This window comes from Atractosteus spatula, chromosome 1 (genome assembly GCF_055471065.1).
Source record: "Atractosteus spatula isolate fAtrSpa1 chromosome 1, fAtrSpa1.hap1, whole genome shotgun sequence".
NCBI classification, from domain to species: Eukaryota; Metazoa; Chordata; class Actinopteri; order Semionotiformes; family Lepisosteidae; genus Atractosteus; species Atractosteus spatula.
In genome coordinates this window covers 64,101,216-64,122,325 of record NC_142706.1, presented here as the reverse complement: position 1 = coordinate 64,122,325, position 21,110 = coordinate 64,101,216, and the positions used below count along the sequence as shown (strand labels likewise).

General features: G+C 48.6%; 3 protein-coding genes across 7 annotated transcripts; 1 reads left to right on the top strand and 2 right to left on the bottom strand.

Moving 5' to 3' along the window:
• Positions 1 to 612: 612 nt before the first annotated feature.
• letmd1 (LETM1 domain containing 1) lies at positions 613 to 9,274 on the bottom strand. 5 transcript variants are annotated; one of them, XM_088917097.1, is made up of 9 exons: positions 9,143 to 9,274; positions 7,531 to 7,688; positions 5,979 to 6,082; positions 3,991 to 4,073; positions 3,610 to 3,796; positions 3,422 to 3,523; positions 2,972 to 3,124; positions 2,326 to 2,422; positions 613 to 2,088 (listed from the first exon to the last, which is right to left on the bottom strand). In XM_088917097.1, exons 1-9 carry the CDS (start codon positions 9,259 to 9,261, stop codon positions 2,012 to 2,014), a joined length of 1,080 nt encoding a protein of 359 aa, XP_088773223.1. In that variant the 5' UTR covers positions 9,262 to 9,274; the 3' UTR covers positions 613 to 2,011. The 5 variants fall into 5 exon arrangements, with proteins under 5 accessions (XP_088773223.1, XP_088773215.1, XP_088773231.1 ...); XM_088917089.1 differs by having other exon boundaries at positions 613 to 2,030; XM_088917105.1 differs by having other exon boundaries at positions 613 to 999.
• On the top strand, positions 9,231 to 15,838 carry gtsf1 (gametocyte specific factor 1). The gene is made up of 8 exons (XM_088917165.1): positions 9,231 to 9,265; positions 11,404 to 11,509; positions 12,205 to 12,314; positions 13,178 to 13,304; positions 14,091 to 14,174; positions 14,672 to 14,735; positions 15,301 to 15,368; positions 15,718 to 15,838. The coding sequence occupies exons 2-7, from the start codon at positions 11,431 to 11,433 to the stop codon at positions 15,365 to 15,367; spliced, it is 531 nt and encodes a 176-aa protein (XP_088773291.1). The 5' UTR covers positions 9,231 to 9,265; positions 11,404 to 11,430; the 3' UTR covers position 15,368; positions 15,718 to 15,838.
• Positions 15,839 to 16,512: 674 nt separating this feature from the next.
• On the bottom strand, positions 16,513 to 18,604 carry LOC148841537 (endonuclease domain-containing 1 protein-like). The gene is made up of 2 exons (XM_088921173.1): positions 18,305 to 18,604; positions 16,513 to 17,037 (listed from the first exon to the last, which is right to left on the bottom strand). The coding sequence occupies exons 1-2, from the start codon at positions 18,602 to 18,604 to the stop codon at positions 16,513 to 16,515; spliced, it is 825 nt and encodes a 274-aa protein (XP_088777299.1).
• Between the last annotated feature and the right edge of the window lie 2,506 nt (positions 18,605 to 21,110).

Genomic DNA, 21,110 nt, shown 5'->3' with positions numbered 1-21,110 from the left:
CAGAAAACGAGCTGTACTGTTCTGTACATCAACGAGGCACAACTGGCTCGTTGGCACGCATGTGGGGGAAGAGGGCACAGAGCACTAAGAGCCAGTTTATTCGCACAAATACCCCCCCTCCTCTCCCCATTTTCCCAGAAAGAAAGTAGAGAACAGCACAACACGCCGCTGGAGAATTCCTGCCTTTTCACTTTTCCGAAATGCCACCGGATTCCGAGGAGCGAATCCAAGGGAGCGGGTGCAGGCAGCGAGGACAGCGGCGTGGCGGGCTACTGAACCGGACCTGCGGTACGGACACGCCCCGCCGTGCCCGGCCTGCCTGTGCAGCTAGAAACGGCGGAGGACCTGGACCTGTATGGATAGATTCCTGCTCCAGGGCGACTACCTTATTCGACGCACTTAGACAAGGGGACATTTTAACAAACGGGACAAGCCCAAAGCGCGTCCCCGCCGCAGGGATTCTCTCCAGAGACCAACGGCACTGCGTGACCTGCAGCCGTGTGTCCCTGTGCTGCGCAGTTTCCAGCAGCGTGAGTTACCGCCATCCCTACACAATAAAGACGCACGTGGAGTACACGTAATCGATCAATAAATAAAGAGATTACAAGATTGTTTTTGCGTTCTCCTTTAACAAGCAGTTTTAGCACACGATTCAGTCATCTTGTTGTCGATTGCACGTACACAGTTCTACAGCCACATTTCATGAAATGTGAAATCGCGTAGAAATGGTATGAGGAGCCCTGACAGGACTCCAAACTCAATCACATCTGTAGGTTTAAACACCCTCAATGTCAATTGTCACTGTCAACGGACTCTGCACAGCCGAACTCCCTTAACGGCGCCCCCCTTTCTGAAAGCTGGCGAAGCCGTTTCTGTGTGGCAGACGGGCGCAGGAATGCTGGAAGAGTCTTGGTTTACGCGTGCTGGCGTCCTTCTCATCCTCGCCGCTGTCTCAGCCCGGTCACTGCTGCTGCCGCTTCAGGTTTTCATTAGCTCGGGCTGAGGAACCATTCCAGCAAGAAGAAACACAGTGGGAGGACAACGACAGGGGGAGACCGGAGCGTCGCACGGGATTTAGAGAGGTGTGCCACACTAATGTGCTCCCCAGTGACAAGCTCAACCCCCCCTTTACGAGTTTTTCTCAGGGACTGCTTTGCTGGGGATGTTGGGGGGTGGGGGGGGTCTATGAGCAGAGTCAGCCACCATGGGGAACGCAGAGCACACGTGGACCGGCAGCGGACTGCCGGGCACGGACACGCTGAGCTTCTGTGAAAGCAGACAGACTTGATTTCAAGTGAGATCAGGAATGGAGGAGAAAGAGGGTGGGCGTGGTTGTTTGCAGTAAAAAAAAAAAAGCAGCTCTACTCTTCCACGTTCCACGTTCTCCCCTGTGTGCGGTCCGGGGGGGGGTTCGTGTGGACAAGCCGAGAGTTGTGAAAAACACACATGCTGTAATCGGCTGTTCCCAGTCAGGTGGGCAACCTTAAGAGGTTTTTTTGGAAACAATAAGATGCACAACCCCGAGATCAAGGCGTCTCATGCCCCTGGAGCCCAAGGTCTCAGAGCAGTGCGACTCGCGCCTCACAGGCGACTTACTGGCTGCAGCTGAGCCAAGGTCCCCTTCAGCCAGCCCCCTTTCCAGCAGCTCGCTCGAGTGTGCCATTGCTTGTCCCTTAGGTGGGCCGCCCTGGCACCCCCCATTATCCTTCTGTCTGCGGGCGGCTCTCTTCATGTCATCCGTCGCTGGTCCCAGATCTGTGCCACCTTCCTCCTGTGTGCTGCCCTTTGTGGTGCCATCTGGGCGGCAGACACAGACTCCCAGACGGTCACGCGGACGGCAGAGACACGAGACGCAGGGGGCGCATTTACTGGGCTGAGCGGCTTCCTCTCAGAGCTGGTCCCTGTGTCAGAGTGCCCGGGGGGGGGGGGGGTGGGGGCTGGCGTCGCCCCTCAGCCAAGAACGGGTGGGTGCGGACAGGGACGGCCTGGTGGACTGGGAACGGCCTGTCTCTCACCGGCATCCCGCACCCCTGGGGTAGTTAATGGAAAGAAGAACCATGCTGTGCAGCAGGAGAGAGGTCTCCGAGACTGAGAAAGAAAGGAGGTGGAGAGAGAGCGGAAGCAGAAAGAGGTCAGAGAGGGGGATAACTGACGAGTGCTCATTAGCAACTCTAGACAGGGTTAGAGAAACAGCACAGAAATAAGTCATATGGAAGCACGCCCCAAGAGCCGATATCAGTTTGTGTTTTACTGCTAGGTGAGTGTTTGATCTTGCGTAGAGATGTGGCGAGTGCGTCTGTGTCCCATTCGCGATGAGATACTGACCTTTGAGGTGCGTGGTGAGCTGCAGCCACTGGTAGAGCCACTCCCTGCACTCGTTAGTGCTGAGACAGGTAGAGTCGAGCCCCCGCAGGTAACAGGCCTGGCCAAGCGACGGGCAGGGCATTATAATGAAGACACAACAGGTCAACCACAGTCGGCACAGTCAGTCACAGGCTAACAGGCCAGCATTGGAGCTATGTTGTGGCAAATCAGGACATCTGGCAGACATTGCTGGGCTCTGGTCACAGTCTGAAATCGTGCCCTTCTGTAGTTTCTGAGCCACTGCTCAGAATGACAACAATCAACAACAATCTGAGAGCTGAAAATAAACACCAAAGGTAGTGCATTTTCTGAGATTCCAAGACCATGCCTCTGGTGTCCTGGTTTATAAATTGACCATTTCCTGGACGTTTCAGCACATTCCTTATTAAAAGAATGCAACCCAGACTAACAGGGAACAGAAAAATAGACAGCAAAGCACCAAGGTTCACAGAGACACATGAAGGATGAAACTCATGAAGAAAATTACATGAAATTCATAGAACTATGTATCAAATTTGCAATCCACTGCACAGGCTGGGCAGGTTCTGGAAGGAACACACAGAAGCAGTGTGAAATGAAGACGGTCAGACCAGGTGTGTACACTGACCTGGCGGAGCTCCGGGTCAGTCAGCTGGTGCAATCCCAGCATGCTCAGAGCGCGGTCCAGATGCAGCAGCTTGGAGGCGTGGTCCCAGAGGCGGTGGCGAATCAGGACAGCCGGGAGGCGGGGCGTGAGGAAGAGCTGGGAGCAGAGTAACTTCTGTGGGGAGACAGAGAGACAGGCGCATGGTGGGGGGGGGCACACAGTGAGAGAGAGAGAGAGGGGCAGTGAGAAGGCGGGGGCACACAGTGAGAGAGAGGGGGCACACAGAGAAATAACTTTCTCAGAGATTTTTTTAATCAAAACTGAGATTGAGAGTGAGATTTTAACAAAACCAATAAATGTTGATTTTAATGGCTCCACAATAGGCGGCACTAGCATGAACAGGAACTGCACAGTTCAGAAAAAGGGAGCTGCGTTTATGCAAGTATTGAGTATCGCCCCCTGCTGGCTCACCATGTGCTCAGCATCTAGCCGATTCATCCCCAGGGGTGGTCCAGCGAAGAGCCTGCGGACAGCCTGGATCTCCGACACGCTGGGGTGGGCGCCGCTCTGAACCTGGAAACAGAGGACAGCGGGACTCAGTCTCGGGCTGCCCAGGCGCTGACCACGGGGCTCGGCCGGGCTGCCCAGGCGCTGGGTACCTTGTTGCACAGGTGCAGCAGCTGGCTCTGCAGCGGCTTGTTGGTGACGCAGGGCACCGCTCTCGCCAGCCTCCCGAGGATCGCCGGGCACTGCTGCGCCCGCTGGCGGTGGTAGATCTGCTGGAACTCCAGCTGCTGCTGCGGCGTCCAGAAGTGCCTGATCAGGAGCTGCCGGGGGAACAGGTACCTGCCGAGGGGAGGAAGAGAACGTTCCTGCGCCCAGCTCTTCCGTTTCCAGAGAGAGGGACGTGAGGGCCCCAGGGGGCCGACACAGAGATCCATAGCAAGGCAACAGAAAGAACCTGCAGCAATTTACCCTCAAAACCCAACGCACCCAAAGCAGAGGTCATGCAGCAGGCCTTGCGGCGGGGACACACTCACATGAGCACGAAGACCAGGTAGTTCGCAAAGGGTGGGATGGAGATCAGCACCAATGGAGCAGCTTTAATGATGTCCCTGCGGAACTGAGAGAGAGGAGCACGACAGGGAGACAGGAGGAGAGGAGGAGGGAAAGGGAGACGGGCGAGGGGGAGGAGAGAGGAGGAGGGAGATGGAGACAGGTGAGGGAGAGGAGAGAGGAGGAGGGAGAGGGAGACAGGTGAGGGAGAGGAGGGAGGAGGAGGGAGAGGGAGACAGGTGAGGGAGAGGAGGGAGAGGGAGAGGAGGGAGAGGAGGGAAGGGAGACAGGTGAGGGAGAGGAGAGAGGAGGAGGGAGATAGAGACAGGTGAGGGAGAGGAGGGAGAGGGAGACAGGTGAGGGAGAGGAGGGAGAGGGAGACAGGTAGGGGACAGGAAAGAGGAGGACAAGAAAGGGGAGTTGAAATCAGGATTAGATGTTTGTGTTCTGGACAGTGGGCAGCAGGAAGAGAATCCACACATAGGGGCAGAGTAATGACATGAGGGAAACCAGAGAACCCAGCCAGTGTGCTGGAGAGGCAGTATGATGTCCTCTCTGCAGGAAGAGGATTGACAGGAGACTGGCTGCTGTGGACGCCTTCTTCATGAGTGGGTGCATCTTACAGTAGCCTAACTACTACAGGGGTTAAGTGCATCTGGAAATATTTTATCCACAGAAATAACTTTGTATGTGCAATAATGTATAAAACCTAAACATAACACATTGAAAATAATTTCAGGTAACACGGAAAATGACTGTTAATGTGTAAATTTTGATTCAAGATTTAATGTTTGCAGTTGGTACCATGCTTTGAATCTCAGATGTTGAGCATTTTGCCTATTTCGCTTTTTACAGCTTGAAGACCCTCATACCGCTTGTACTACAGCCCCTATTTCAGAGACGCTCATTTCCTGTTGGCAGTTACTGACTTACCTGGTGTCTTTCAGCTTGGCGGCCACTGGGAGTCTGTAATTATCTGACCTTCTCACCTGCCAGATCCCCTGCTTGCTACAGAACAGCGACCCTGTGCATGGTAGGGCTGTTAGCAAGACACATGCTACTCCAGTCTGTGCTCAGGCACCGTCCAGCTCCCTGCATGCTGGAGAGTCTCATTCTCCCCCATGCAGAACAGGAGGGGCTCTTTCGAATAGCCAAGTCTTACAGATCTCTCACTAATAAGTTTCACTAACTTTTACGGATGCACTACAGAAAGCACACTGACAGGTTGCGTCACAGTGTGGTATGGCAACTGCAGTATTGCTGACCGCAAAACCCTACAGCGGGTGGTGAAAACTGCCCAGTCCATCACTGGGGTTGCTCTCCCATCCATCCAGGAGATTTATGACAGACGGTGCGTGAGAAAAGCTCTAAGCATCATCAAAGACCTCACACACCCCAGCTACAGACTGTTTGACCCTCTACCATCTGGAAAATGGTACCGGAGCATTCAGGCCCGGACTACCAGACTCAGGGACTGGACACCCCCGCACCATCAAACTATTAAACTCCCAGCCTCTCTGACCTATGATCTGAACCCTTACAGTGCCTTCATCAAAACTCAAACACACACTGAAATCTACTTCTACCTCACATGTCAAGAAGTTCACTCCCCATAATTTTGTATCCTTTATTTTCATTCTGTTGACATATGATTTTGCACAACTGATGTTGTTTTGCACATTACCTGTTACCTGTTGTTGTTTTGCACATTGCCTGTTCTCTCTGTCTTTCTTTTCTTATACAATTGTATTGTTTTTTGTACTACTTACCGCAGAGCTGAGAGCCAGCTAAATAGCATTTCTTTATACCATATACCTGTGTATGAGTATAATGACAATAAACTTGAACTTGAAGTCGATTAGAAAATTGGAGATTCCAAAGAAAAATCAAAACAACCAAAGACTACGAATTACACACATGGCACTGACTGAGGGCACTCCAAGCGATGGCCAGCAGGGGGCCCCGGACTCACCTGCCTGAGGGTCTCCATGTCCCGGTATGGCAGCTGCTGGAAGCTCAGGTTCTTCGCCTTGATCCTCTGGATCTCCTTGACGTCTCGGAAGAGAAGCCGGAATCCTGGGGGGTCGACATTCCATTAATGAACTGACATTAATCCCCATGAGCGATGGGTCCACTCTGGGCTGGAGGGGGGTACTTTGGGAATTGCTCGTCTTTCGCAAAATCAGTGAATCACCTCAGGGAAGTTTATTAAAGCCAAAACTATTGGTTCCGTAACAGCTTAGGAATAAAGATAATATACAGCAACTAACTTTGCCGGAGACAAGCGTGTCAGTGAAAATCCTGAGGAAAAGACAGGAGATCACATAAGGGGTAGGGTGGGTCTGATTCAAGGATAGAGATTCCTGAAAAGCATCTGAATAGCAAATGATTAGTAACACAAGAAGGTTCTGAGATGAGCCCCATCATGGCCCTGCGGGGGTGGCTGGTGGGACTCACCTGTCCTGAAGGTGTGATAGCAGCCATATCACTCTGCAACTCACCACTGGCAGCCCCCTGAAGCTCAGCAGGTGTGAGCCTGGGCAGTACCTGGATGGGAGACCTCCTGGGAAAGACTAAGGTTGCTGCTGGAAGAGGTGTTAGTGGGCCCAGCAGGGGGCGCTCACCCTGTGGTCTGTGTGGGTCCTAATGCCCCAGTATAGTAACGGGGACACTATACTGTAAACAGGCGCCATCCTTCAGATGAGACGTAAAACTGAGGTTCTGACTCTCTGTGGTCATTAAAAATCCCAGGGTGTTTCTTGAACAGAGTAGGGGTGTAACCCTCGTGTCCTGGCCAAATTTCCCATTGGCCCTTACCAATCATGGCCTCCTAATAATGCCCATCTATGAACTGGCTTCATCACTCTGCTCTCCTCCCCACTGAGAGCTGGTGTGTAGTGAGCGTTCTGGCACACTATGGCTGCCGTCACATCATCCAGGTGGGGCTGCACACTGGGGGTGGTGGAGGGGAGTCCCCATTACCTGTAAAGAGCTTTGAGTGGAATGTCCAGAAAAGCACTATATAAGTGTAAGCAATTCTTATTATTAATTATTATAGAATTATAATATGTGATAGAGCAGGTGGAAGCAGGTGTCTGGGGGGGGGGACTCACCTGTCATGAAGGTGTGATAGAGCAGGTGGAAGCAGGTGTCTGGGGACTCACCTGTCATGAAGGTGTGATAGAGCAGGTGTCTGGGGACTCACCTGTCATGAAGGTGTGATAGAGCAGGTGGAAGCAGGTGTCTGGGGACTCACCTGTCATGAAGGTGTGATAGAGCAGGTGGAAGCAGGTGTCTGGGGGGGACTCACCTGTCATGAAAGTGTGATAGAGCAGGTGGAAGCAGGTGACTGGAGACTCACCTGTCATGAAGGTGTGATAGAGCAGGTGGAAGCAGGTGTCTGGGGGGACTCACCTGTCATGAAGGTGTGATAGAGCAGGTGGAAGCAGGTGTCTGGGGGGACTCACCTGTCATGAAGGTGTGATAGAGCAGGTTGAAGCAGGTGTCTGGGGGGGGGGACTCACCTGTCATGAAGGTGTGATAGAGCAGGTGGAAGCGGGGAAAACGCCTGCGCAGGAAGTGCTCGTACTTCTCATTGGCCCTTTTCAGTTGCGTCAAGACCCGCCGGCTCAGGCTCTGCTTGGCTTTGGTGGAGTACTGGCAGTGCCACAGCCCTGCAAGCCTGCCACCACACAGAGGGCGAGAGACAGGAACAGGGGACAGGAACAGTTTGAAGGAACACAGGAGGTGTTTTGTTAAAAAAAAAAAGTTAAAATAGTTTTGTACATTTTCAACTGGTGCCTTTGCATTAAAGCCAGGGGCAGCAGCATTATCACCATCTGCTAAGCAGGGCTGGGACAGATCAGTGGTGGGGTGGAAGACCTCATAAATTAAACCAGGTTGCTGCTGCAGGTGGTGTTTGTGGACCAGCAGGGGGCACTCTTTCTTCTGAACCAGTATTCCCAAACCCATGTCCCCCTTGTGGTGACTGGGGACTCTTTACTGCAGGAGGCGTCATCCTTTGGATGAAATACTGAGGTGAGGCATGACGACCTGTTTTCTAAAGATCAGGGGTGTTAATCCCAGTGTCCTGGGTGCCATTGCACTCTGTGCAGGCAAGATCAGATCTAGCTACAATTCTCCCAGAATTCAACTGAAGCAATTTCGTACTGCTCCTCCTGTTCTACCAAGTAGTGAAAGAAAAGTGAGTTCCCTCCTCTATGTAAAGCAATCGATTCCTTTGGGATGCAAAGTACTATGTAACTGCAAAGGTTTTTGAGGATTTTATATTTTGTTTTGCCCCTGAGCAACGAACACAAATCGTTCTACCCACAATCCCCTCCCGACATTTTTGTAATTGGGTACAACCTCAGGGCGCCCCACAAGCAGGTGAAACAAAACAGACCCCAAGCGAAAGGGAACAGAGAAGGGTGCCTGGGCGAGTGATGGTCTGGGAGCCTCAGGCGACATTCTGCCTCCATCTTATGTCGGCGGTATGCTCAGAATGTAGCAGGTCGACTTCAAAGAGGAATGTGCTGCTGTCTGGAGAACATTAGACGGTTGCCCACGCAAACGGACGACACACTTCGCATTGTCACGCTTACGAGGCAACTTCTAACAACACACCCTAAAGGGCCTTGGGGGGTGATCAGTTCGTTTAGCACCTTATCTTGTTCGCTGCCAATTCAAAAACCGCGCAGTGTAAAGGCGCCGGTATCGGTCCAGTCTCCCAGACTCCCGGACAGAATGATATTTTAGGAGCTACTATGTCACTTCAACTGACCTTGAATGCGATGTGTAAACGCGTAGCAACGATCATCAGATACTTGATTTGTGTGACGTTCCCAGAGCTAACTGGAAACCAATTTAAACCGTTAGTATGTTGTCTTGGTTGCTTTGAATCAACAGATTTCGCCGTTCATCACTGCCGATGACAGTGAAGATACTCCTATAAATCTACACTGATCAATAGCATGCATTAAATAACCAGCGATGTTAGATCGGATTTTAATTACTACTAGGAAGTGTTCTTATTCCGTACAGGAAGGGAAGATAGGTAACAGCAACATTTTCAGTATTAAGGTGTACACACGTGGCGTTCAATGGGCTTTCAAACCCCGATCCAAAATACAGTACCTCAGTTGTCTGGAAGCTAACGTTAAAGATGTGGCGCCCACCAGGACCACATTAGTTCGCATTCCGTACAGTAACATAGCCGCCGAGCCACAGCACATCCCCGTCCTGGACAGCGCCATCTTGGTAAGGGCACCTCTGCAGGGGCGAACCGCCGGAAACGCGGCTGCCATCGAGTCGGAGGAGAAACTTCCGCTCTACCGGTACTACCGTATACCTTCGTGAACACGAGCGTGTCCTACAGTAAAGTAACATTGACGCGCGTTTGTTTTTGTATGGGATGAGCGGGTAGACAACAAGGAATAGGGAGGGGAAGGTGTTCTGCTGGTTTTCAGTCTTTCTATGAATAGTTAATGCTAATTGTATTACCTTAATTAATATGCTTGCATGTTCAGACTTTCGGTTAACTTGTTTCTGCACTTACTCCCGCATTTCCAAAAACACCTTGCTGTAAGGGTACTGCTTCTATCAATTTCGGCACACAGAACTGGACACAGCCTCTCCTGAACTTGCTAGCCGCTATTTCTGACTCAACAGATGATACTACATGATCGGTGTAATGATACAAGTGTAAATGATACTGTATCAAACGGCCCATAAAGTCCTTCTGCCGACGTCCAGCTGGGTGTGCGCACCCGCATGAGGGCCGCCCGGTACAGGGTTAGTACAATTTACAAATCTCACTCGGCCTTTTAAGAGCTGAAAGCAAATTTACGACTATGTCCAAAATGCAGAGCTGAAATCAATTAACCTGTAATTAGGAACTTGGAGCTGAAACCAGGACTCGGGGATCCCCCACGAACAGCGGTTAAAGCATCAGATTAAAGCATCAATTACCCATATATTTAATGATCCTATGAACTAATCGTCAATCAAACCTAATCCGTTAGCATTAATATAGTGTTAATATTAAAATACTAACTAAACACCCTGTTGTTTTGACCTTACTCAATATAGCTGCACACGTACTGTTAACCGTTAACTTTAGGTTAAGGTGTAGGGTGCCACTGCATATTACATACTTGGTACAGAACTTTTGTCACTTAAACAAACAACGCATAATTTGAGTCTAGCACATGCGCAAACCCGGAACAGCGGGGCACCAGTATAAGAGGAGGGGCTTGTAATCGAGCAGGCCAATTGGGCTGTTTGGAAGGCCCCGAGTGATGACGTAGCTTCTGAGCCCTTTAAATTTGAGTGGACACGCGCGCGCTGCCAGAACAGTAGAAGGTAGCTGTGGGAAGTCTTGTTTTGCGGCGTGGCTGAACCGTAAGTATGGGATTTGGCTTTTAAGAATTGTAGGCAATTCAGCATTTACATGTTAAAGTAATATTTATAGTATCTCAGGAAATTAGTTCACTTTTCTTCTTGCTCGGCCGTTGAGTGACGGTTCCTGCGTGTTACTGAAACCGTTAACTCGTTTTTATACCAAATGATTTTTGTAAGTAATCCTTTGTACGCACTTTACTATGTCACTTTATAATTTAAGTGTGCTTATGAAGCCCATTACCTTGTGGATCAGGGTTCTGGGTACTGCATGGCCTATCGACAGATAAACATAGCTCAAAATGGTTCAACATTGCATCCTAACAGTTTTGCAGCTCTAAAGATTCTTTAGATTTGTACATCTAGTGTTCAGCGGGTTCGCCCCGTGTTGGGCTAGTTCAGGCCTGCAGGGACAGCCGAGGGGTTAATGCGACCCAAAATCGGCTTTTACGTCCGTTTGGGGAAAACGGGTACCTGTTAACCGTCGCTCCTGCGGTTTGTTATGCGAACATCTTCCTGAAGTTCTCCCAGCCTGTCGAGGTCTTCTGCTCCGCGTAAGAACTAGGGAACCCAAACTATACGTTTTCAGGTACTTGTACTTGATTTTGGTTTAATAAACCAAACGGATTGCAATTAAGAATCTCCTCACCTGGCTTACTCCAGCCACTGATTAGTGATTAAAAACTGTAAGTGTTCGTTGTACACTCGCGCAGCTGTTAACATCGCGGGCATCTGCTGTGTTCTGAAACCCGGGACTGTTGGGCTTCATGCCTTATTAAAAGTAGGAATTCATTGCTCTTGAAATAGAGCCTCCAGTATCTTGTAGAAGTCTGCTCTGAGTTTAAGGTCACTTTTAAATGATTTGCTTTTATGCAAAACCCGGAATTTAAAAACCAATGTTATCCTCCGGTTGCCAGTATGCTGTGTGCATGTGCCGCAGGCTTTTGGTTTTTCCACCCTTATCGGTTTCCGTTTGTGTTAAATTCTCGTCCTGGCAGGTGACCGACCCCGAGACGCTCCAAGACATGTCGGCCCATTGGAGCAACGGACCTTCCTGCTTGGAGGGCATGGGACCTGCTGACTCCATGAACAACTGTGGGCGAGGTGCAGTGGTTCTGCTGGTTTGGGCCCAGCTCCTGGGGGTGATGTGTCCTTGAAGACTTTTCCTTTATTGCCGTTTCATTCACACACTGTGTGCTATGGGGAGGTGACCATGCCATTTCAGTGATTCCCTTACACTTGTATAGTGCTTTTCTGGACACTCTACTTGAAGAGCTTTACCACCACCAGTGTGCAGTCCCCCTGGCTGATGTGATGGCAGCCACAGTGTATTGGTACACCCACCACACATCAGCTGTTAGTGGGGAGGAGAACAGAGTGAAGCCAGTAATTAGGAGGCCATTACTGTTGAGGACTGGGGGGGGATGCCCGGGTGTCCTGGCCATAACACCCCTACTCTTTGAGAAACAACCTGGGATTTTTAAGGACCTCCATTTTGTCTTGTACAGTATAGCGTCCCCATCACTTTACTGTGGCTTTAGGGCCCATGCAGGGTGAGTGCCCCCTACTGGCTCCACTAATGCCTCTTCCAGCAGCAACCTTGGTTCCTCCCCGGGAGGTCTCCCATCCAGGTACTGGCCAGGCTCACACCTGCTTGGCTTCAGTGGGCTGCCAGTTGAGTTGCAGGGTGACGTGGCTGCTGGTCATTTCAAGACTGCTTTCTTTTTAGATGGCAGAAGCCCCAGTATCTGTAGCTAGGACTTGCCTTGCCTTTGTTCTGAATGACTTTTTCCTCTTAGTTGACGGCTCCGATATTGGCGATCCTGACAAGCTTGTCCAGTGTCCCTATGACAAGAATCACTGGATCCGGGCCTGCCGTGTCCCCTACCACTTTAACAAGTGTAGGAAGGTGGGTTTCTTGGTGCTGTTGGCTGTGTTAAGCTTGGTCACCCCCAGTAGTGTTTAAGGTGCTGTACTTTGCACTTAGTGTGGCTTAATTGCATGACTGAATTGCACCCCTGCTGCTTCTCACTCCAGAACATCAATCATGTTTATCCTGGCGTCCTCATTAGCTACTGGTGTCACATACTAATGGAGATGGCAGGCTTATGACCACTGCTTCTGTTAGAGCTCATTAGTGTGAGACTTGAAAATGATCAGTATAAATTTCTCCTCGTCCTCTTCATCATGGGTCCTGAAACTCAGTTGCCAGGCAGCATTTAGAGTCGGACACTCCTCTTAAATGTCTGAATGCATCAGATTCTTTTAACATGAGCCTTGTGACTGGCTGTATCAGTGGGTATCTGGGCCAGAGTGTTTTCCGCTCGATGTGATGCATTTATGCAACACCATTTACAGGCCTTTTACATCTCATTAAATAGCCAGGCAGGTTCAAAGATTCCTGTGCAACCCTGCTTTGCTCCAGAGTACCTCCCTGTGCTGTGGCTTGAGGAAATTAAAGGAATTGCAACGTCTACCATGTCTTATTAAATGAGTTGCATTCTGCAGGAACATCTCCAGGCTTCCCTTTATTCACGCCTGTAGTCCCAGTGGCCTGGTCCTTATTGACTTGAAAGTGCAGTGGTACTTCAGCTGTGAAGCTTTCTGTAACCAGCACACTGATTCTGCACACTGTGCAGTGGCTTTAGTGTGAGCTGTCTTATCAGCTTTAGGGTTGTACTTTTGGGCTCATGCTTGCGGTGACTGCTTTTATTTAAAAGCAGTGAGCATTATTGGTGGGCTTTAACTCTGCCTTGACTCTTTTCCCCCCAGAACCACCCAGAGCTAGCCAGCAAGCTGAAGACCTGTCCTTTCAATGCTCAGCACTTGCTCCTACCAAACGAGCTTGCCCACCACATTGCCAACTGTACTGATGGGCGCACTGTTAATCTGGATGATCGTAAGTTGAGGGGAGTGTTAAAGTTAAATACCTACAGGATCCTGGTTTCTTTCAAGAAACTGCTAGATGAAATTTGATTAACTGGTTACTAAGAAGTAGGCTAGAGGGGCTGAATGGTCTTATTTATAACCCTTTACATTCTGAGATTAAGAGGTCCATATTTCTCATTGCTCATCAGAAAAATTTATTGCAGAGGCTGTATGGGGGGGGTTGGGGAACTAGTCAGGTGAAATCCGATTCTCATGAATCGGATCCCTTTTAAGTACGACTAGACAGTTTGTTCCAGTCCCTCCCTCCTTTTGATGTAAGATGTTCAGAAAGGGAATGCACTACTTTCATCAGCCTCATTGGATAAAGCACTCCAGATCTTAAGCTTGGCCCTTGTATCCAGCCTCCCTGAATGATCTTCAATCTGATTGGCACTTAATGCTCCTTTAAATTGTAGGAAGTACTGCTGGATCTTGAAAGAATCTAGTGAACCCTCTTTCGAGCTCTTGTTGTAGCTTTGTGCTCTTTATAACATGGCGTCCAGACCTTCTGGTCCACAGCAGCTGCCTGCTTGAACCCTTAACTAGCATGAACTAATTTGCCATTAGAAATAAGTTTAACAAACACTTGGCAAACCATTTCAGTGCGTCTTAAACTTGTGTAGAATACACTGCACTGATTTGCTCCTCTGTAATTGTATTAGACCTGTATATCACAGGGCTGTTTTTTCCTCTGCATTGACCTTAATGTGTGGCAAGTGAGACTCGATCTGGGCTAAGCTCCACAACTTCTTCCAAACAGACCACACTGAAGTGCCAAGCAAGCTGAAAGTTCCTGTGAGCTCCTGGCAGCCACCTGAAAGTGAGGAGAACTGGGAGGAAGGTAGCTAGATGAAAACCTTTCTTTTTTTTTTTGCATGTATGCTTTAAGTTGTGTAAATGGTGCTTGAAAGCCTTGGACCTGGAGAACTCCATGACCTGTTGGGTCCTGATTGGCCTTCAGACATTAATGGAAGTGCTACAAAACTATTTCTGTCATGGGGGGGGATATTGGGGTGCTTGGTGTAGAAATAGCCAGCACTAAGGTTTAATTCCCAATCCATATCTTGGGAAGGTCCTAAAAATGCAGTTGCAAGTGTCCTGTTACTCCTTCTCGTGATAAGGATGAATTAAGTACTGGCATAATGGACCCTAAACACTTGCAATATTGAAGATTGTTGACCTGTGAACTCCCAAGATGTTAACTTCTTGGCATTGTCCAGCCTGAGGCAATTCAGTCACTCAGTGGTCTTGTCCAGTTCCAGCTGTGTGAAAGGATGGTGGTCTGAGAGGCAGTGTATAGTAGACCACCTTTGACATCTGACTGTCCTTGTGTTTCAGAGCTTGGTGAGCAGCAGGAGACCTTTATCTGGGGAGCATCAGCATCTGGTTCAAAGGAAGTCAAGTAAGTCTATAACTATCTGCAGTACAGCCTGGGTGTGAAGCTCTGCAAGAGCACTTTGCCATGTTGGAGTCCATAATGATTCTTGACAATTGCTTTGACTCCCTGAAGTTGTGATATGACTGGGTGACTCAAAGAAGGTAGTCAGAATTACTTCTTTTGAAATAAATTCTTAACATTTTCCCAACTTGCTAGTATCTAAAGTAATGTTAAATTTCAGCTGCCAAAGAGGACAAGTCTGACAAAGCGTTTTAAGTTAAACTGTAAAATCCACTGTGCCCTTCAGTGATGGGTGTTTATGAACCGGTAAAAATACTGCTTTAGTTGGGTGAGAAGTATTGGCACTTTGGTCGTGTGACCATCTGCATTCAGGTAGCTGTGAAGAGCATAGGAGTGGAATGGACCTCACAGTCGAGTGAAGAACCCTTGGATGCTTTTTGTAAGCAAGCTGTAAAAGGGGACGCACAACTTATTAAACAAGTCGTGACCCCACCCCCACAGTCTGTCACTTGTTAGTTCTGGAGTTGGCATTGGTCTAGGACAGTAAGTCCTGTTTCCTGCACTCCAGATCTGATTCCAGCACCTGCATCCCTCCTGGGCTCCGAGCTCCCAGGACACTTCCTTGGAGAAAGTAAGGTAATCCAAAATTTGACTTGTTGTACATTTGTGGGGGGGGGGGGGAACAATGTCTTGTACTACTTTTTTTAGAATTTCCTTTTTTTAACAATGTAATAATTCTGCACTGCTGCTTGGGTTATCCACATAGCCTGTAAGCCCCTGACCAGTCATTGTAATGAACACTACCCTCATCCCTCTTGGTCCATTCTCAGTGCTTGACCACATTGAATCCACTACAAGCTCATCTGGTTTTGCAAAACTCTATTGTGCTTTGAGATGTCCTCCATAAAAAAAAAAGTTGCCCAATTCTATATAGGGCCATTCTCTTTGCAAAATGCAGTTTGCTTACATGTTTTTTTCTCCCCAGGACTGGCCTTGTGAGGACACTGATTCTACACTTTTAACCTTTTACTTTTTTTAAAATTTATTTTATTTCTCCAGGGAATGCACACAAATGTTTTAAGGGCAGTGTCCTGCCTTTTGAAAAACAATCATAGCTGTTAAATTGGTTCCCCTTTTTAGTTTAACTCTGAGATTTTAGCCAGTGGAGTATGTGCTCTTTCTGTAGTGATTTTTACTTGAATAAAAATAACCTGATTTGCCTTAATGTATGATCATTGCTATTCCTAGAGCTACTGCTTATAATGGGCTAACCTTAGGACGTGGGGAATGTGTAGGGTGACTCATTAAGCCCGTTAATGACTTGATTGCTAGTTTTGCATCCTAAAAAGGAGTGCAGTTGTAAATCTTGTTCCAACCTGCATCTTAATACATCTTGGGCTTGAGTACACCTGTAAGAGGAAAAGTGCTGATAAGGGAAAAACCAGAAAAAGGAAGACTCTTGAGTTGAATAACTGAGCCAAAAATTGTGCCAATGGCATGCTACCATCACACATCTACAAGTGTTAAGAGGTAGTCTGAGTGCTAATTGAGTGGAGACTGTTTGTTTTTTTTTTTTATTGGTTCACTTTATTCATGTTTTCCAACCTATTGCAGTGGAAACTCTCACCTTGAAGGTGACCTACCACAAGACTGCTAATGTTATGCTATTCCATGCCACCTCTTGAGCTGCGAAGGCATGAGTGTTGCACATCGCCATTTTTTTTTTGCAAAAAGCATTTGTAGCAGTGGAAGCAAGCCTTTTAAAATTGGCTGGCTGGTATTAGCTGCACCCTCCAGGAAATATAGTCACACTCCCTGTGTAGTGATGGTTGAGCCGGCTCTCGAGGGTGCTCACTTCCACTTCGACAATGGTGGGCTCCAGGGGGTCCCCCTCCCCGAAGAAAGCAATGGAGTAGCTCCTGCCGGCACAGCACATGGCCGTCCACACAAAGGCCGGCCGGCTGACCCTCGCGCCGACCCCCTGCTCGGGCACGACCCCGGTGACCACATAGACGTCTGTGGGGGCAGTGCAGTTGCTGGTCGTCTTCGCGTGCACCATGGTCACGTGGTTGAGGAACCAGATGTTGCGGTTGAAGCTGTGGTACATGGGCGCCTGGGCGGTGAGGGCGAAGGTGGCCAGCAGCCCGCTGCTCCCCTGCAGGTAGTTGGGGTGCAGGCGTTGCCGGTAGTAGCCCAACCATGCGTAATTGTCGTCCGTGGCCTGGCTCTCTCGCACCTGCTTCTTGAAAGCTGCTCTGGTCGTCGGTGTGGACATAAGCTGGAAAGTCTCGTTCATGGTCTGCATCTGAATTGGCCAAGTGACATCGACCAGCTGTGACAGAGTAATGGTTTTAGTGGTGTGTGTGTGTACAGCAATGTACTTGCCCTAACATGAGCAGGCCTGAGTACAGACCACTGCTGTACACCTGTGTGATCTATGGGAACCAGAGGTTAGGGTGCTTTCTAGTGTGTACACTGAAAATAGTCTTGCATATCTAACACCACACTCATTTGAGGTCCCTCTGGACAATTCTGGATCACCTAGATGGCATCTTGTACCTCCAGCAACCTTATTTACTGTATCTCTTGCCATAAATGCCCAGCCATCTATATTGGAGAAACAGGAAGGAGACTTGAGACCACTTCAGAGAACACGTCAGGGCTGTGAAGATTAAAGATCTCTCCAAGCCCATTGTTTCTCATTTCACCTCTGACAGCCATGACCACTCTAATCTGTCTATGTTCTCAAAGACAGTTTTCAGACCTTATACATCCAAAGCTACAGAAACCCAAATTATCCTGCAGCTAGGATCACACCTTCCCCTTCTCTCACTGACAGAAGTCTAAATTTTCTGTATTCATTGGAGGTTTCATTTCATACCTCTCTATACCTATTCTGTCTTCACACCTCTTGATTGGCCTCTCACTCTTCCTCTCTCCCACCCTTTGTCCTCCTGCTACATTACCTTTGCTTACTGCCTTGTATTTTTCACACCTGAAGAAGGCCGGAACGTTTTCTTAATTTCAGCATGGAATAAACCTATTGTCTTTCAAAGTGTACTTGGAACAGGCTTTGAAACTTAAATGTATAAATAAACTTGTGCTGTTTTTTTTAAATACTAGATGGACATCACCTTCCACCTCCAGATTTGTTTGTGCTGCACACCTTTTGTGTGTGCTAGTGAAGCTGGTTTGTGTATTATCCACACTACATGTTCTGCGTCTGTAAACCGAACCTGATGAATTTCTTTTGGAGCCTGTATTGCAGTTTCAAGGTGTTACTCTTTTACAACATTCATAGCTAGATTTAAAAAGATTTCATGGCCAAGAAGCTGAAGGCAATCAGCCCTAACGTTAAAGTGATCCTGGGTTTTGTCCTATGTAATCCTAGCAAAAGAAGGGTTGAGTACAGAAGATTGAAAGGGCTTCACTTCAAGGGTTGTGTGAAGTATGTTTACAAACCATGCTAATCCCTAGTTTTGCTGTACTATTTCTCTTAAGTACAAGACTAGCACCCAAAGAGAGAAGGTGTAGCTGCTACTGTCTTAGTTTCTCTGATGTAAGTACTTTACCTGCGGTTCGATGTACCATTCTCCCGTTTTCCAGTAAGCTTCGCTGAAGCAGGGCAGCTGGATGATGTAAGCAGAGTAGAAGGGGATGCGTTTTTCCCGGTTGTAGAGGGTAGCGTAGTGTGGTCTTCCGCCCAGTAGCTGGCATATCCTGGTGGTGGTGCTGCTGCGCCCAAACCCCTGGGGCTCCTGGCCCAGGTAGAAGAAGACAATGCAGGGGCTGGTGGCGAAAGCTGGCACCACCCACCCTGGGACTCTGCCAGCCACGGCGCAGGCAAGCAGTGCTAGAAACGTCAGCTTCATCTTCTGTCTCACTAGCTGCCTGTGAGGCTCTTCATTCGAGCTTTCTGCCTCTATAGATAAGCCTTTATTTGAATGGGAAAGATTAATTGGTTTCTGTGTGCAAAGCTGTAGTTTGACCGGTAATACAGAATCTCTCTGTTTTGGCTGTTCTCTCACTGATAAGCTGTATTTTGTAGCAGTTCAGGATAATGACAGAGGGGAAGCATAGTACCACAGGTAAGAGTGTAGTTTGTACTTTTGAGAAGATACTCTTAAGTTATCAGCAGGCCCCTGCCTGTGTCCTGCTGCTAACCTATCCACCTCTCACAAGCCCAGAGTGAAAGCCAATGAGCGTTGGTTAGCGCTCTTGCGTTTTGTATCTTAGCTTGTTGGGCTTCAGTTCTGGGAGTAAGAGATCCTCACAGGGCTCCCAGTGCTGTCAGTTCTGAAGTGGCCAAGGGTACCGGCTGCCTGGCGGGGTCACTGCTGCCCCCCGTCACTGTCACTCCGCATTGCACTGCAGCGTGTGAGGCCCTGCGAGGGGCTTGAGGCCGTCCCTCCGGGGCCCATCGGGGCTCGGGCTGCAGAATCAAGGTGGCAGCTGTGAAGGCTGCCTCTTAGCGACTGTGCAAGCTGAGCTGTGCGGGCTGCGCTCCAGAAGGACACTGTGCTCTGGTGCACGTGCACAAATACAGCCGGCTCACCACATCCACGCACACGCTTCCCAGAGCAGCCACACAGGCCGAAAATAGGAGAACAAGCGTCTTCTGCAAAGCATACTCCTACGCCCACTCCAACCCCAGCATAGGCAAACACTCCCAAATGCAGTAAAAGTGGCGTACAAGTGCCCTTCTAAATAGAATTTCACATGCCTAGATTGAGTCACAGTTTATTTTAATGACAGATGTGCACACAGTGTCCAGCTGTATTCCCCCAGACGTTAAAAGCTACTACTGTGTTTTTTTTTCCCACCAGAAATGTGTTAATATATGGGTAATAACCCCAGCCATAAGTTTGTGTGTGCGGTGACAGGAGAAGCAGAAATATAATTGAAATCCAATGGACAGATCACTACATGATCTGACATGATACTATATGTGTAGAAAACGTCAGGTGTAATTGCCTTTCTGACAAGAGATTGGTAGATGGAAGGGAAGATGGACACAGCATGTTTCCTTCAGCAGCTAACAGCAACTGGTTTTAACAGCTGGGAGACCAGACAGCCCTTGTCCAGAAGATTGCAGTTGAGCATTGGACCTCTATTACCGAATTATTACCGAAAGGGTCAGGCTGGTCGGAGACCTGTAGATGAGACGCAGCTGGTTTCGGAGGACATGCACTCTGTACCCTCTGTCAGCGGCCCAGGAGTCCAGAGAGAGCAAGCTGGTGACAGCACACTTCTCCGACCGTGAAAAGTGTCTGAACTGTCTGTGAGAAAGGTCTTTTTTTTGAAAAGGTTGACAGGATACTCATCCAAGAGGAAATCCCAGTTAACTACACCACCGCCATTCCTTTGAGCAGCAGCACGTCTCTTCATCAGCATTGCGCTCGAGTGCCAGACAAAGTGCTGGTTTCTGATGGGGTGCAAGCTGCAGGAGCAACTGTTAGCACCCGCCCTCTGAAAGGGGAACTGCAGTCCCAGTCTCTCAGACCAGATATTAAATCTCGGTTAAAAAAATAAATTCATTGACATAACAGGAAACAAAAACGACAAATTTCAAATCAAGAACATAATTGTGAACTTTGTGAAAGTACTGTAAGTTGACGTATTGTTGCAAGCTGTGATGTGATGTGGCCCTTCCTGCTCACTATTCACTGTAAAGAAGAATGTAGTATGATGCACGTGCGAATAAGTACAGGTTGTGCGGCGGACATTTCACCTCAGAAATGTTCCAATGTGATCAGCATGCGGAGTTAACAAGTAACATTTGTCGGCAAAACGTCTCGAAATTGAAAGCAATATTTCTGTTGGATTAAAAGAGATGTATTCACAAGTCTGCTTGCTGTCTGAATCTCAGAACATGGCGCTGTGCAGACCTGAACATTTAACCTATTTTGTGATGTAAATTTGAGGTTTTACAAGTTACTGTGTACATTTTACTTTTATTGCAGTTTGAAATGCACTCATCAATGCTGATTCTTTCTAACCCCGACATATAAAAATAGCATTGCAGCTCCCCTTTAACTCGGTTATTTTGCTAAAATATCTTTGCTGCTGCCACTTACTAGGTGGAAGGAGTGTTGGTGTATTTTCAGTGAAAAAGTTGTTTAAGCTTTGGTTCGGGTAAGAATCCGTCTGTCTTCAGGTGGATCATATGATGGATTGAAGGGCAAAGGTATGAGTGCCCTGCTGATGGCATGGTGCTTGAACATATCAAACACATCTGGACCGATGTTTGTAAGTCTGTGCTCACATAGGGGAGGCAGATGGTAGCACAGCAGTAAACTGGTAGAAGGGGTGCTGGGTGGCAGCCCTGGTTACTTCTTCACCAGCTGCTGGGACTTGTGTGCTGGATTAGGCAGGATT

Bases quoted from the DNA above. Each gene is read 5' to 3' on its own strand.
- LOC148841537 (XM_088921173.1), bottom strand. From the start codon at position 18,604: ATGAAGCTGACGTTTCTAGCACTGCTTGCCTGCGCCGTGGCTGGCAGA. The intron at 17,038-18,304 runs GTAAAGTACTTA...TGGCCAATTCAG, and splicing joins AATGGTACATCGAACCGCAG to ATGCAGACCATGAACGAGAC.
- gtsf1 (XM_088917165.1), top strand. From the start codon at position 11,431: ATGTCGGCCCATTGGAGCAACGGACCTTCCTGCTTGGAGGGCATGGGA. The intron at 12,315-13,177 runs GTGGGTTTCTTG...TTTTCCCCCCAG, and splicing joins ACTTTAACAAGTGTAGGAAG to AACCACCCAGAGCTAGCCAG. The intron at 13,305-14,090 runs GTAAGTTGAGGG...ACTTCTTCCAAA, and splicing joins CACTGTTAATCTGGATGATC to CAGACCACACTGAAGTGCCA.
- letmd1 (XM_088917089.1), bottom strand. From the start codon at position 9,261: ATGGCGCTGTCCAGGACGGGGATGTGCTGTGGCTCGGCGGCTATGTTA. The intron at 3,125-3,421 runs GTGAGCCAGCAG...GTCTCCCCACAG, and splicing joins GGCTAGATGCTGAGCACATG to AAGTTACTCTGCTCCCAGCT. The intron at 2,423-2,971 runs GTCAGTGTACAC...TCGCTTGGCCAG, and splicing joins CTGACCCGGAGCTCCGCCAG to GCCTGTTACCTGCGGGGGCT.